Source organism: Dipodomys merriami, unplaced genomic scaffold, assembly GCF_024711535.1.
Source record: "Dipodomys merriami isolate MVZ:Mamm:240054 unplaced genomic scaffold, mDipMer1.0.p SCAF_274, whole genome shotgun sequence".
Lineage (NCBI taxonomy): Eukaryota > Metazoa > Chordata > Mammalia > Rodentia > Heteromyidae > Dipodomys > Dipodomys merriami.
The window spans coordinates 1055960-1070060 of NW_027204204.1; the positions used below are offsets into that span (position 1 = coordinate 1055960).

Sequence of the window (14101 nt, forward strand, 5' to 3'; positions counted from 1 at the left end):
CAGTTGAAAGTAACAGCAGCATCTGCAGTGGTGGTTCCAAGCTTCCCCCATCCAGGTCCCAAAGTGTCAAGCAGCTGTCACATACTTCAGTGATAATAAGTAGAACTCACAGCCTGTGGATCTTGCTGCAGCACCCTTCGTGGTAGTTCAAAAGCTCCATTCATATATTTTAAGACTTCTCTGCCTTAGTGGGGCACAAGTGGCTCATACTGGGAGGCTGAGATGCGAGGACTGGGGTGCAAAGCCAGGCTATGAGGAAAGTCTTATCTCCAATTAAGTGGAGGTGTGGCACAAGTTGTAGAGTGCCTGCCTTGAGTGATAAAGCTAAGGGGTCAGGCCCAGGCCCAGTTTAAGTCCCATTACACACACACACACACACACACACACACACACACACACACACACACACACACACAGTTACTAAACTTCCATCTCTCTCCACGGATTTCCATTCTTCCTCTTAGTTGCAAGTTTTGCCTTCCGCATCTTTTCAGGGGTAAAAAACCCAACAATTTGCCCTGGTGGCTGGAGAGCCTCCCATCCGCACTCTCCAGGCCCAATACCTCCCGGAAATGGAAATGTTGCTTACGGAAAGAAGGGAGCCAGGAGGGAGGATCTTCTCCCAACACAGCCATCGCCCGGAGCAAGAGTGCAGGAAACATTGATGCAACTTATGAATGAATGAATGCAGGCAGGCGAGCACGAACTAGAAGTAAGGAGTTTAAAAATGGTAACCGCACATAGTAGCACGGGGGTCACCGTGAGCACTCCCTGGATGTGGGTGTGCAGATCCCAGCAGGACAACTAGGCTGCGACGGGCACGGGTTCGAATCCCGAGATCTGGGGCAAGTGACCTAATCTCTTTGTGCTTCGGTTCTCCTCCTTGCGCGCGAGGCTTCGAGCCGAGAGCCTCCGGGGAGCTGCGGCGGGCCCCCCGACCCGGGGGCCCGGCCGGCGCGGCCGGAGCACCCGCCCGGGTCCCGAGGCCGCAGAGGGCGTGCCTCCGTGGGGAGGGGGACGAGGCCCGCGGTCCTCCCGCCCCGCCGAGGCCCCGGCCCGCGAGGGGCGGGGCGCCCACGCCGGAGCCAGCCCCGGGGCCCGCTCTCGGAGCCGGCCGCCCGCCAGGAGCCCGGCCGCCCCGTACTTCTTTCTCTTCCTCCCTCTTCCCGGCTCGAAGATCCGGCGGCGCTCGGCTCAGCAGCGCCGCCCCGGAGCCGCCGCCACCGCCGCCGCCGCCGCCGCCGCTGCTCCCGGCCCCTCCCCCGCCCGCTCCCCGCCCCCCCCCGCGCGGCCGGCGCCCGTCACGTGACCCGGCGCCAGCCAATGGCGGGCCGAGCCGCGGTCGGCGGCCGCCATTGCTGTCAGAGCGAGCGAGCCCGGGGAGGGAGGAGAAGCGAGGCTGACTGGGGAGGAGGGGGGGGGTGGGGGAGGAAGAGGAAGGAGGGGACGTCGCTCGGCTGCCGGGGTCGCCCGCTGGCTTCGTCCGCACCCCCCCCTTCGCGAGTTCGTGCTCCGCGGCGGCGGCGGCTCGGAGGCGGCGGCGGCGGCGGCGGCGGCTCCGGGGCTCGCCTCCCCTCACGCGCCGGCGGGGCCCGAGGGGGACTCGGTGGCTGGAGATAAACAAGGCGGCGGCGGCGGCGGAGGAGGAGGAGGTGGCGGCGGCGGCGGCGGCGACGGCGGCGGAGGAGCCGGGAAGGCGGAGGCGGCGGCCGGCCCCGCAGCGCCAGCCCGAGAGGCAGCGGCGGCCCTGAGAGGCGGGGAGGGCGCCGGGCCGCGCGGACAGCGCCCCCCGCCGCCGCCGGAGCCCGAGCCGTAGCCGCCGCCGCCCGAGCAGGAAGGAGCCGCGCGCCGACCCCCCCCCCCCCGCGCCCGCGCGCCCGCCGGCCCGGGCCCGCCGCCCCCGGCGCGGCGTCGCCGCCGCGGCGCCTGCCTCCCGCCCGGCCGCCCGGCCGCCCGCCGGCCCTCGCGCCCTCCCTCGGCCGCGGCGGCGCCCCGGCCGCCCCGCGCTCCCCGGCGAGGCGCCGCCGCCCGGCCCGGCCTCGCCTCGGACGCCTCGCTCCGACATGCCCCGCTCTGGCGGCCGGGCTCGCGGAGGATCATGACTGCGGCAGCGAACTGGGTGGCGAACGGGGCGAGCCTGGAGGATTGTCACTCCAACCTCTTCTCGCTGGTGAGTCGTGGGGGCCGCGCGTGCGCGCGCGCGGGAGCGGGAGCGAGAGCGAGTGAGTGAGTGAGTGAGTGAGCGCGGGGCGGGGGCCGGGCCGGGCCGGGCCGGGCGCGGGGCTGAGGGAGGGGGCGGGGGGCCCGGCCGCGCCGCCGCCGCCGACCAACTTTCTCCTCCCGCCGCCGGGACTGCGCCCCTCCCTCGCGTCTCCCGGACGGTCGCCCCTCTCAGATCCTCCCCCGCCCCCTCCCTCCCTCCTTCCCTCCCTCCCCCTCTCTCTCCTCTCTCCCTTTTGGATCTTCTCCCCCTCGCCTCGGATGCCAGCCCGTGTTTATTTGGCTCTTTAAAAGCCATCGGTGAGCGCGGCGTTCGGCGTGGAATTGGCGTGTGGAAGTCTCCGGGCTGCGGGTTCTGGGTCGCACTCCCCACGCCCACCCTCCGTGGCAAATCACACCCCCTGCCCCTCCCCTTTCTCTGTCCCCCCCCCCCCCCCCCGTGTGCGAGGCTCTGCCTGGCGCTGCTGCCCGCGCCCGCGAGCGGCCGCCCGCTGCCCTCCGGTCGGGTCGCCCGCCCTGTGCATTTACAAAGACAAAAATCACCTTCCGCGACGACGCCCGCCGTTTCCCCCGCGCGCCGCCGGAGGAGCGTGTGGGCCAAGGACGGGCTCCGGCCCCGACGCGGCCGCGATTGTAAACACGGACGGCCGCCTGCCTCGGGGTTACTACGCCCGAGAGCCCGAAAGCCCCTGCCCCGAGCCGCGGAGCCGCGGAGGCGCGGAGCCGCGGAGGCGAGACGCTGCCGCCGCTCCCCCTCCGCCCGTGTCTTTTAACAACTGTTTCCCCTATCCTAACAACACACACACGCACACACAGAGCCACAAGCCGGGCGACTCGATAACAGCGTTTTTATCTGCCTTCGCCTCTCTCCTCTGATAATTGACAACTTTTCCCTGGGATTCGCCTCCTCGCCGGCCTTAATCTTGCAGCAGTTAGGATGTCGATTGTTCTCCTGGAAGCCTGCTACCCAGCGACGGCGCCTAGATTCATCGAAATTAAAAATGGATAGGGCTCCGGCAACTCTTTCTTGGCAGTGGCAGTGACATTTGGTGGTAAATGCCATCTTTGCTTTTTATTGGGTCGTATTACCTGGCTCCGAAAGCATTCACGTTGTTAAACCTGGCGTTTAGGCTAATAATTGCAGTGCGTGGTCTTTAAATATGTGCTTTGTGCCGGAGTTACTGTATGTATAGTTATGTGCCCGGGAGAGTACGAATTTGTTTAAATATTGAGCAAAGATTTGTAAACAGATGTAAGGCAATTATGTTTCAAGTTCAGAATATAATTGGAAAATTGGCTGAACGGCTTATTTAATTTAGTCTTAAAACCCCAATTTATTTTAAATTGTGTACCCTGTTTTTTGCGGGGAGTGCCTGTTACCTTTTGGGGAACAAACAGTTGTAGATTATTTTCTGCAACCTCTGTTGTAGATAGAAGCATTATTTTATCTTAATCCTTGTTTACACTGGATAATTTGCTGTTCAAATTGTAATTAGTTACATTTAATTATGGGTAGCATAGATGCTTTTTTTCTTTGAAACTAATGGAGAAATACAAATTCTTGCCAACTTTTCAAGTGGAAGTGTTATTGAATGTTAGTTTATGCAGATAAAGTAAACCTTTGATTTTTATCTACAAAGACTGAATGACACAGTATCATTGCTTCGACTATAGCAATAGGCTATTTTTGTGTGTGTGTGTTGATCGTGGGGCTATTTTTTAATCCAATATTTTAATCCAGTTATTAATCTGGATAAGTAATTGTAAGTTGTAGTTTTTCCTATCAATGTGTTAATTCTCCCTTGATGTTTTGATATGTGAGAATAAAACACCTATTATTGCCCCTTCTTTTTCTCCCTCAATCTTGTCATTTAGTATTAGGTTCAAGGATTTTCATAGATCAGCAAACGTATTGATCAAAGGGTACTTAAAATGATTTTTGTTTGGCAGCTGGTGACCACATTGACACTTTTACAGGTAATTAAAATAACCAAGTAGACCCATACTAGTGAGGAGAGAGCGCCCAAATTACCATCTATCATGCTGACTAGTAATGGCTTGTGTGTCGGCGGCTAATTTATATACAGTAAATTTTGTCGACAGATCAAACTATATGTGTAGTTACTCTTTTGGATAATTTCTTCTGTATTTTTTAAAGGTTAAGTAAATGTGGTAATGTTAAAGAAGGTGTTTGGGTTTCTTTTATGGAAACAGTTTTGTAGAAGAGGATAGGTCTTAATTTTTAAAAATTATGAGACAGACTGCTGACCTGTAAGGTTTTCTGGCTCCAAGATTTTTTTCTTGCAAATCATGTACATCAACAACCTAGAATATTAAAAACATGATACCTAAGTACATTATATACAGTTGTTAATTCCCAAGGAAGTATCTTAAAATAGAGCATGATTTATATAAAAAGTTGACTCAATAATGGGATCGTGTGTGTGATATATACTTGCAGATTGGTTTTTTTTTTTATTGCAAGGATTTCTTTTAATATAACAGGGTTAAGTAGGGAGAAATAGGAAAAGAGAAACATTTCCAGCTCCTCATGCAGGAAATGGGAACTTAGAAGATTCCAAGCCTACAGTTTTTTGTTTTGGTTTGTGAGCAGAAAAAAAGTATCACTTCTGAAGAATTGTTCTAGGTACTACTATTATTAGTGTAGAGTGAAATACAAGTTAAAGATTAGTTTGTATCACAGAAATGACCCACCCACTTTCTGTTCCCTTGAAGTGGTCATACGGATTAGTTAAAGTGGATTGTGCAACCATATGCCTTATGATTGTTGGTAATCTTTACTTTGTTTCCTGGTTCTCTATCACAGCATCACATTCTGTAAATTATCTTTTCAACCTCCCATTCCTCATTCTTAACCAGTGAAAATGCCATTGTGGATGTATGATGTGGTTCATTGTATGTGTTTCTTCCTACTGCTGTGAGATTTGTAGTCTGCATTAAATACATGCCCGGCTGTGCCTTTGTGACTCAAAATTGTTTTCTCGTGCTGTCCATCACATTTCTGGTGACCCTTGCTGTGTATTCCAGTTACGATTCAGCTAAGTGAGTTAAATCTGACTTTTTGGAAAGTGCAGCAATGCACCCTATGGTAGTGAGTTCACCCTAGTGGAAAGACACATCATAATTTCCAGATGTTACTTTTTGTTTTTGTTTCTCTATGGAAGTAATAGGGAGAAAGTAATTTTTGTGTCTTTTAGCTAGATTGAAGGAGCCATCACTAATTCTTAAGATACTTACTTCACATGCATATTGTTTTACTTGCTTTAGCATATTGCTGACTATAGGTAATTGGGTGATGTTCTCAAATTCTCACTAAATTAAAACACATGTACACACATCAGTACTTAATTCTTATTGAGGACTTTTAATTTTATATTTGAAGCTTTTAAGGTAACCTGTGGACCTAATTTCTTTTTAGCTTAGTTTTTTTTTCTCTCTCTAGAAGTAGTAGAGAATTGTAAAAATCTTCAAAATCTGAACGGGGAGGACTTTCAAATGAAAATGACTAAAATAAATGATTAATCTTCTAAAGTGCTAAAATACTGTGTGGATATTTAAAAAAAATCTCAATTTGCAATTTTAATATTTACATTTGAAGCATTTTTATGGTTCATTTCCTTTATTGAACATATTTATAATTTGCTAATGTGTGTTTTCTGTTTGGCATTTGTTGTTAGTAGCACATGGTGTTGCAGTATTTATTATTAATAGCAATAATTGCCACCCGGTAATAGTTGCCATATTAACCTCCAATTGCTAGTAAATATTTTTAAGTACATAATAGACAGCAATTTAAGGCATAGAGTAGCAGTTTACTGGACCATTTTTAAAGAGCTATTTGTATGTGTGATGAGTTCATAATTTTAAAGAGAAAATCATGTACCTAAGACATGAATGCTACAAATGTTTTGCTCTTCTATTGCTTGATAGTGCTCAATGGGAAAAAGTTAGGTTGATTTGTTCGTTTCCTTTTCTTCATGAGGAATGGGTGTTGGTGTGTGTATTTAGGACTGGAAGAGTTCTTTGAGTTTATGCCAGGTGCTTAAATAGCTTGGTTATTACTTTCTTTGGAATGCTCTGATCATTCTTTTCATGAGTGTATTAGATATTTAATTCTGGGAACAATCTCAAGGCATTCTGTTAAGTAACATTAAGTTATAGTAGTGACTTCTATTAGTTATGGGAAGTCCATCTTTTTTGTTTACTGGCTAATTTAGTGTGAGGATTGTAGTCACAAACACTTTATTAGAGATTTTCTGTACTCTGAGATTAATAAGAAAATTGTGATGAAACTGTTTCATTGTAAGGAGATGATTTATCTGGATATTTAAATGAATAGTTCAGCTATCTCTAAAAATTTGATTCAGAGATGGATTAAATTTTTTGGATTGTGACTTAATTTTGATAGAAGAAAATAAAAATAATCTTCTTTAAACTAGTAGAAGAAATGAATTTTTTTTTTTTTTTTTTTGGTTAGTTGTGGGGCCTGAACTCTGGGCCTGAGCGCTGTCCCTCAGCTCCTCAGCTCTAGGCTAGTGCTCTACCACTTGAGCCACAGTGCCACTTCCGGCGTTTTCTGCTTATGTGGTCCTGAAGAATGGAACCCAGGGCCTCATACATGCAAGGCAAGCACTCTACCTCTGAGCCACCTTCCCAGCCATGAATTGTATTTTTGCCAGAGGATGTTTTATTTCACAGGAGCTAGCCAGTGAGAGATTTTATGAAAATTAGTAATGTAGTCAAATATTAGGTGTTCATAGGTAAGCTGTGCACTATTCATTCTAAATATTTACTAGAAATAGAAAGGAATTCTGAATATTGCTATTAGCATTTAAGATGCTGTATGTGCCAATCTGTTTCACAAACTGTGTTGTGACTTATAAGAATTTCTATTTTGTCATTTGATGGAACATTTCTGTTTTAAGAAGTTACACTTAATGCATTGCAAAGCGAGTTAATTAGATAGGCTAAATATGTGCCTATGGGATATTGCTTAAAACAAAAACAAAACAGCCTCAAAGAATCAAAAAACACCCATATCTTTGTTTTCAAAGGATTTGTTGAGAGTTTTAGGATTTTTGAGTCAAGCCTGTCATTAGTGGCTCACACCTGTAATCCTATTTACTTAGAGGGCTGAGATCTAAGGATCTGTGTTTAAAGCCAGCCGAGCCAGGAAAGTCTGTAAGGCTTTTTTTTTCTTTTTCTAAACTTTACAGTTAACCACCAAAAAGTCAGAGTAGAATTGTGGCTCAAGTGGTAGAGTGCTATCTTTGAGTGAAAAAGCTCAGGGACAGTGCCCAGACCCTGAACGAAAACACACACACACACACACACACACACACACACACACACACACACACACGCACACACGCACACACGCACACACGCACACACGCACACACGCGCGCGCGCACAAAATTTAAGTCAATATTTGTAGTGTTCTTGGAGTTTAGGACTTCTTTCCCCCTCTTGAGTTCAGATAATTTCCTTTTATAGTATATGCTTTCATTGTTTATTTGAAAGATTTGAAGGTGTTAGCTTTGTTCTGTTGAGGGAATTCACTTTATTACATAGGGGAGATGATATTCCATTAATCTTGGTAAATATTAACATAAATGAGGATTTGTGAGTTGAGACTCATTTACATGAATTAAATATGTATGCTTTCCCAATTTTTGTTCGGTATAGTCACTCATGTACATATATAGATTATCTAGCATAGTTTTCCAGCCTTGCTTCAGTTGAAAGATTTTAAGTTTTGTGTTGTTTGTTTCAGAGAATTTCCTTATTTTACTATGTTTTGTTACTTAATTTTTTAGATTATCTGTAGTACAGAGTAGATTCTGTTTTCATAAGTGGATATAATAAATCATCTGTAGGAAATCTTATTTTACTTGTTTTTTCTATTAACTTTTTTTGTTATGTTTGTTGAAGTGTTTTCCTTTTTTTGTATTTTTTGTGTTTTCCTTTTTTATGGTAATGTATATTATGTATGCTGATATATATTATGCTATGTATATTTGGATTTTAGTCCTAAAAAGGATTACTTTTTTTTTTTCTTTTTCCATGAAAATTAGGACAATCGTTTCCAAGAATGTTATTTTCATTGGAACCTCTATAGTTTATGATGCAAGTTTCTTTCTTTTTGGTTGGTTGTGGGGCTTAAACTCAAGGCCTAGGTGCTGTCCCTGAGCTTTTCCACTGAAGTCTAGTGTTTTATCACTTTGAGCCACAGGGTCACTTCTGGTTTTCTGGTGGCTAATTGGAGATAAGAATCTCATGGACTTTCCTGCCTGGCTGGCTTTAAACCTTGATCCTTAGTTCTAACTAAAGATCCTGAGTAGTTAGGAATACAGTCATGAGCCACTGGTGCTGGCCTTGTGTGTCTGTGCAGGGGGGAGTAAAGTCGGGGAGGAGATGCTGGCTCCCGGGGCTTGATCTCAGGCACTATCAATGAGCTTCTTTTTCCATCACTTGAGCCACAGCTCTGCTTCCTGCTTTTTTTTTTTTTTTTTTTGAGTAGCTTGTAAGAGTCTCATGAACTTTCCTGCCCTGGTTGGCTTTGAACTTTGATCCTCAGATCTTACTTCTAGAGTAGCTAGGATTACAGGTGTGAGCCACCGGTGCCTAGCTGGCTATTATGCAAGTTTCTTAATGTTTATTGTTTTATTCTAAAGGAATTATGACAATCATATTAAAAGTGTATTTCTACTATTATAAAATAGCTCAAGGCCCTAGCTGACTGCTTTCTACATTTCATACTTCTTTCATGTAACACAGAGCTCTGATGGCCACTTTCTACATTATGTACATCTTTAAGTATAGTGAAATTTCTTAACTGTTTAAAGAAATGTCAGGGTTGATTATATTAAAATTTCATTTGTGTCTTTATTTTGTGCAGTTTAAATTTGTAAATAGGGGAAGGTGAACTTAAGGGAAATTTCTGTTTCCTTTCCTCTTTTCTTTTTAATCATCAGATGCTTTTGACTATAGTAATTCTTAGTTTATGTTAAGCCACTGCATATAACTGGACATATTTGATTTTAAATTGAGGAAAACAAATTTCAATTGAAATACACGATCATGAACAGAATTTTTATAATACTGAAAGGAATTTCAAACAGTTATAATCTAATGTTATTAAACTTTTGAAAAATTCCTTTTTTTTTTTTTTTTTTGAGATAGTTTTACAAGGCAGTCCCAGGCTGGCCTGGAACATAAGCTCTTCCTTCCTCAGCTTCTTAGGTGCTGGGAGTTAAGTTTGCACCGCTGTACCTAGCTACTTGATCTTTTATCCCCTCTCAGAGACCATACATTGGTAATCTAATGACTAAATGCTTTTGAGTGAGGTCTATGAGCTTCTTTATATTTGTGGATTGTTCATAGAAAAAATAGAAAGATGTTTAAATTCACCTGAATTTAATTTAAGAAGTAATAAGTTGACCATTCTCATGATTGAATTTAATGTTCTGAAGAGAAATAAGGGAAAAAATACATATATGTACCTCTTGAGCATTAGAACCAGCTCCTAGTTTTTGGGTCCGGTCGTGGGGCCTGAACTCTGGGCCTGGGCACTGTCCCTCAGCTCTTCAGCTCAAGGCTAGAGCTCTACCACTTGAACCACAGCGCCACTTCCGGCTTTTTTTTTTTTTCTTATGTGGTGCTGAGGAATCAAACCCAGGGCCTCGAGCATGCAAGGCAAGTGCTCTACCACTAAGCCAACTTCCCAGCCCTAGCTCCTAGTTTTTATATGCAGACATACTGGGCATTAAATCCTGATTCAGTGTTTGTGTGTCTGTGCACATGCTGATACGGGCTTGAACTCAAAGCCTCTTGCATATTAGGCTTGCCTTGTTAATAGCTGGTATTCTACCGTTTGAGCTCAGCCTCCAGTTCATCATTTGTGTTGGCTAATTGGAAGTGGGGTCCCTCAGACTTTTCTGCCTCAGGTGGTTGAGATCCTTGAGGTCTTAAGTCTATTGAGTAGCTAGGATTACATGCTTGAGCCACTTGGGCTTGGCTTAATTTTTTTTTTTTTTTCTTTTAAGTTCAAATGTCCATCCTCTCTGAGGCTTTCCCTGACTTCCTCAGGCAGATCTGATGTACTCCTTGTATGTAGTTTTGATAGGCAGATGAGCTTTGGGGAGCCAGTGACCCTGTCAAAATCATCTTTGCCTTCTCTCCAAAGGTGAGCACTCATTCACTAAACTAATGACTCTTCTCCATTCCCAGAGGGCATTTTTCAAATGTCCATTTGTGTTCTGATCATAAGTATGCAATTTTTATTTCAACTTATTTACATGTTTTGTGTTCTCAGTATGTATTACCTAGGCTGATTGAAGGTTTTGTAGCTTGGTACTGTTTTAGGGGAATTCTAGAAAAATCTATATTAAAGATAATGACAAGTGATCATGAGATGGTCCTTACCTCAGAGGAATAGGAATTTAGTATTAGATTTTCTTTTCTTTTTTTTTTTTTTGGGTCCGGTCGTGGGGCCTGAACTTTGGGCCTGGGCACTGTCCCTCAGCTCTTCAGCTCAAGGCTAGCGCTCTACCACTTGAGCCACAGTGCCACTTCCGGCTTTTTTCTTTTTGCTTATGTGGTGCTGAGGAATCGAACCCAGGGCCTTGAGCATGCAAGGCAAGCGCTCTTACCACTGAGCCACCTTCCCAGCCTAGTATTAGATTTTCTATGGTAACTAAACTATAGATTTTGGGACCTATTGGTTCCAGGAAAACCTTGGTTACTCAAGGGAAAGATCTTAAGCTAACCACGACTAAAACTGTGGGGTAGCTCTAGACAGTTGGAATAATAAAGTGACTTAAGTCTAGTAGTTATGGTGCAATTGTGTTATTTTAATACCTTTTTTGTTTTTGGAGTTGGAAAGGGAGCAGATGACATTGTTGTGGTAGTTCTTGTGTCTTTTCCCATAAATAAGCCATGACTAAGGGGGGAAAACCTTGAAAAATTTATCCTTAAGTGTTGCTTTTCATTTGTTTGTATGTGATTTACAGTTGTACATTGTGCTTTTAAGGTGCTGGGAGTTTGTGCTGTACCAACTGATCTGTTAGGAATTGAACTGCGGCTCTTATTTGGTAATTTAAGCTATTAATTCCTTGGCACCTCCATAGTGCTCTTTGAACTTTAAATAGTAGTTCTATTAACATTTTGATTTTTGTCTCTGGGAACATTAGGCAGTGTACTTAAGAAATACATTTTTCTTCTAAAGACAAAATTGAGTTTAGTGTGATACTCGGTGTCACAGCTTTTACTGTAGTTTGAAAAGAGAGAAGTCAGTTGTTGGCTAATTCTTTTTTCCACTTAATAACATGGCAGTTATCAAAAATATTTAGCCCTCATTGAAGGAAGGAAATCTCTTCCACAAATTTGTAGTTTTCCTATTAGTCATGTTGACTATGTGTATTAACTTTTATCCAGAAGTTTAAAGCTTATGTGTTGATAGTCTTCAAATTCTAAAATAATTAGAAAAAATTACTTTGTAAGTTTGTTTTCATAAACTCTCCTTGACTTCTGTCACTATGTAGCTATTTACCTTGTACTTAATTATGTGTGTTATAGAACTCAAATACTGTTTTTCTTTTTTTTATTTTATTGTGAAAATACCGTACAGAGGGGTTACAATTACATGGGCAAGATAATGAGTACATTTCTTATCAAGCATTGTTGCCTCCTCCTTTGTTTCCCCTTCCCATTCTTCTCCTAGACTCCCCCCTGTTTTTCACAGCATTTTTAAAGGGAATGATCTTACACTGGAGAGTGTCAGGCATATGATCCTGGGCAAGCGCAGGCACTCCTGAACTTTACCTTCACCTGGGCTGTGGGACTGAGTTGACTTGAGCTGTGGGCTTGCCAGCTTCTAGGTGTAGGAGGGGCTACCTAAGTCTCAAGGGTGCTTGAGAGGAGGATGGAGAAGCAGGGACAGCTTCATGTTCTGCGGTGAGGGTTGAAGGCAGATTTGCCATTCTCTGCGAGGGTGCTCCCTGTACTCTCCTTGCCCAGAATCTTTCATTACAGTGCTTACAGTGCTGAGATCAGGGGTTTGGAGGTGTAGCTCAACTTAGAACCTTAGTCTAGCAAGCAAGCCAAGTGTAGGTACGAAGTGTAAGGCCCCAAATTCAAACTCCAGTACCCCCCTTCCTCCCCTCCCCCCCAAAAGAAAAAAAGTTGATCAGTGGCACGTTCTGTGATGTCATCAGGCAAATAATTCTGTATTTCTGTCTCCTAGTTCTTCTAAAAATCTTGTAAAGACAGGCTTTAAGCTTGCTGTTTTATGAGGATTTCTGAGACCTACTTAGATGAAAGAGGAAATTGAAATTGGGAGTAAGATAGTATAGAGTGGTCAATAAACTAGGGTGGTCAATAAACTAATATTTAAGTTTTTTTATCCTATGTTTGAGAACTTTAGGACATGTATAATTCATTTAGGAGTAATGTACATCAGAAATGATTTAAAAACGTAGTTTAAGCTTATAGAAAGGTGTGGGGAAAAACATACAAGTAAAGTTTAATTTCTAGGATGCTGTCTGTTAAGTACGGAGGGAGAACTACGTGGACTGCATAATGCCTTATGAGACTAGAAAAACGGAGTTCGGAACTGGATCATGAGAGCTGGATGGATGTGACTTGGTAGAAGGGAATAACAGGATATCCTTAGAGGGTTGATTGGCAACTCTAAATCTCTTTAGCTGCGATTCTTTACTGAAATGCTATGAGGGGGGGAGCATGTCTTTTTTTTTAAACTCTGGGCCTGGGCGCTGTCTTTCAGCTCAAGGCTAGTGCACTACCACTTGAGCCACAGTGCCACTTCCAGTTTTCAGGTGGTTTATTGGAGCCCTGGCTGGCTTTGAAACGTGGTCTTCAGATCTCAGCCTTCTAGTAGCTAGGATTACAGGCGTGAGCCATCAACGCCTGGCAGGAGCAGGTCTTAAGTTGTGTTCTTGGTTTCTTTTAAACAATAGTATAAAGACATTATGATTATTGCTGTTGTTTGTGAGGCTTGAACTTTCAGCTGGGCGCTGTCCCTGAGCTCTTTTGCTCTACCATTGAACCACAACTCCATTTCTGTTTTTTGAGTGGTTGATTGTAGATAAGAGCCTCATAGGGATTTTTTTTCTGCCGGGGCTGGCTTTGAACAGCAGTTCTCAAATCTCTGCCTCCTGAGTAGCTAGGATTATAGGTGTGAGCCACCTGTGCTTGGCTGTACAAAAACTTACTGGAAGGGGATTTTTTTTTTTAATTAAAAAACTCTTGTATTCCTGGAGTTCATTTTTTTTTCAAATTTTTTATTGTGATTAAGTGGTTACATAATTTCCCAAAGTTCACAGTATTGTGGGATAGTGATGCTTAGTTAAAGTCACGAACACATTCTAACTTTTATGGGGCAAATTGTCTACCATGGTCTATAACATTTATGAGTTCTATGAGCTTTGCGATACAGTTATTCCACATTGGGTGATATGTACATTTCTTTTGTTTTGCATAGCATCAACTGTTCCCTCTTTCCCACTTGTTCCCTCCCTCCCATCGCTGCCATTGAGTTGCTTAGTTCATTTTGATCAATGTCCAGTGCAGCTGATGGGTCCCACTGTTGTATATTTTCCCCTGATTCCATCTAGCTCTGTGTCGTCCTCCTGGTTTCCCTCCCGTGTGCACATATATACCATACATGTGATCAGCAGCATGGGGTTATTTAGTAGTGACTTGACCAGATGAGTGGAGGTCCTTTGTTTCTTAAGTCTTGTTAATTTTGTCGTATCACCTAACATTTTGGATTTAACATCCACTTATTAGGGAGACCATGTGCCGTTTGTCTCTTTGTTCTTGGCTTACCTCGCTCACC

At 44.4% G+C, this 14101-nt stretch overlaps 1 protein-coding gene across 3 annotated transcripts in view; it reads left to right on the top strand.

Annotated features, from left to right (window-relative positions):
* Positions 1-2014: 2014 nt before the first annotated feature.
* LOC138837712 (mediator of RNA polymerase II transcription subunit 13-like) overlaps positions 2015-14101 on the top strand; it is a 200213-nt gene continuing 188126 nt past the window's right edge. For all 3 annotated transcript variants that reach the window (XR_011375419.1, XM_070036665.1, XM_070036666.1), the window contains exon 1: positions 2015-2170. Coding sequence is in view for 2 of the 3 variants with exons in the window: in XM_070036665.1 (XP_069892766.1) it covers positions 2099-2170 (72 nt within the window). In the remaining variant the exon portion in view is untranslated. The remainder of the gene's footprint in view (positions 2171-14101) is intronic.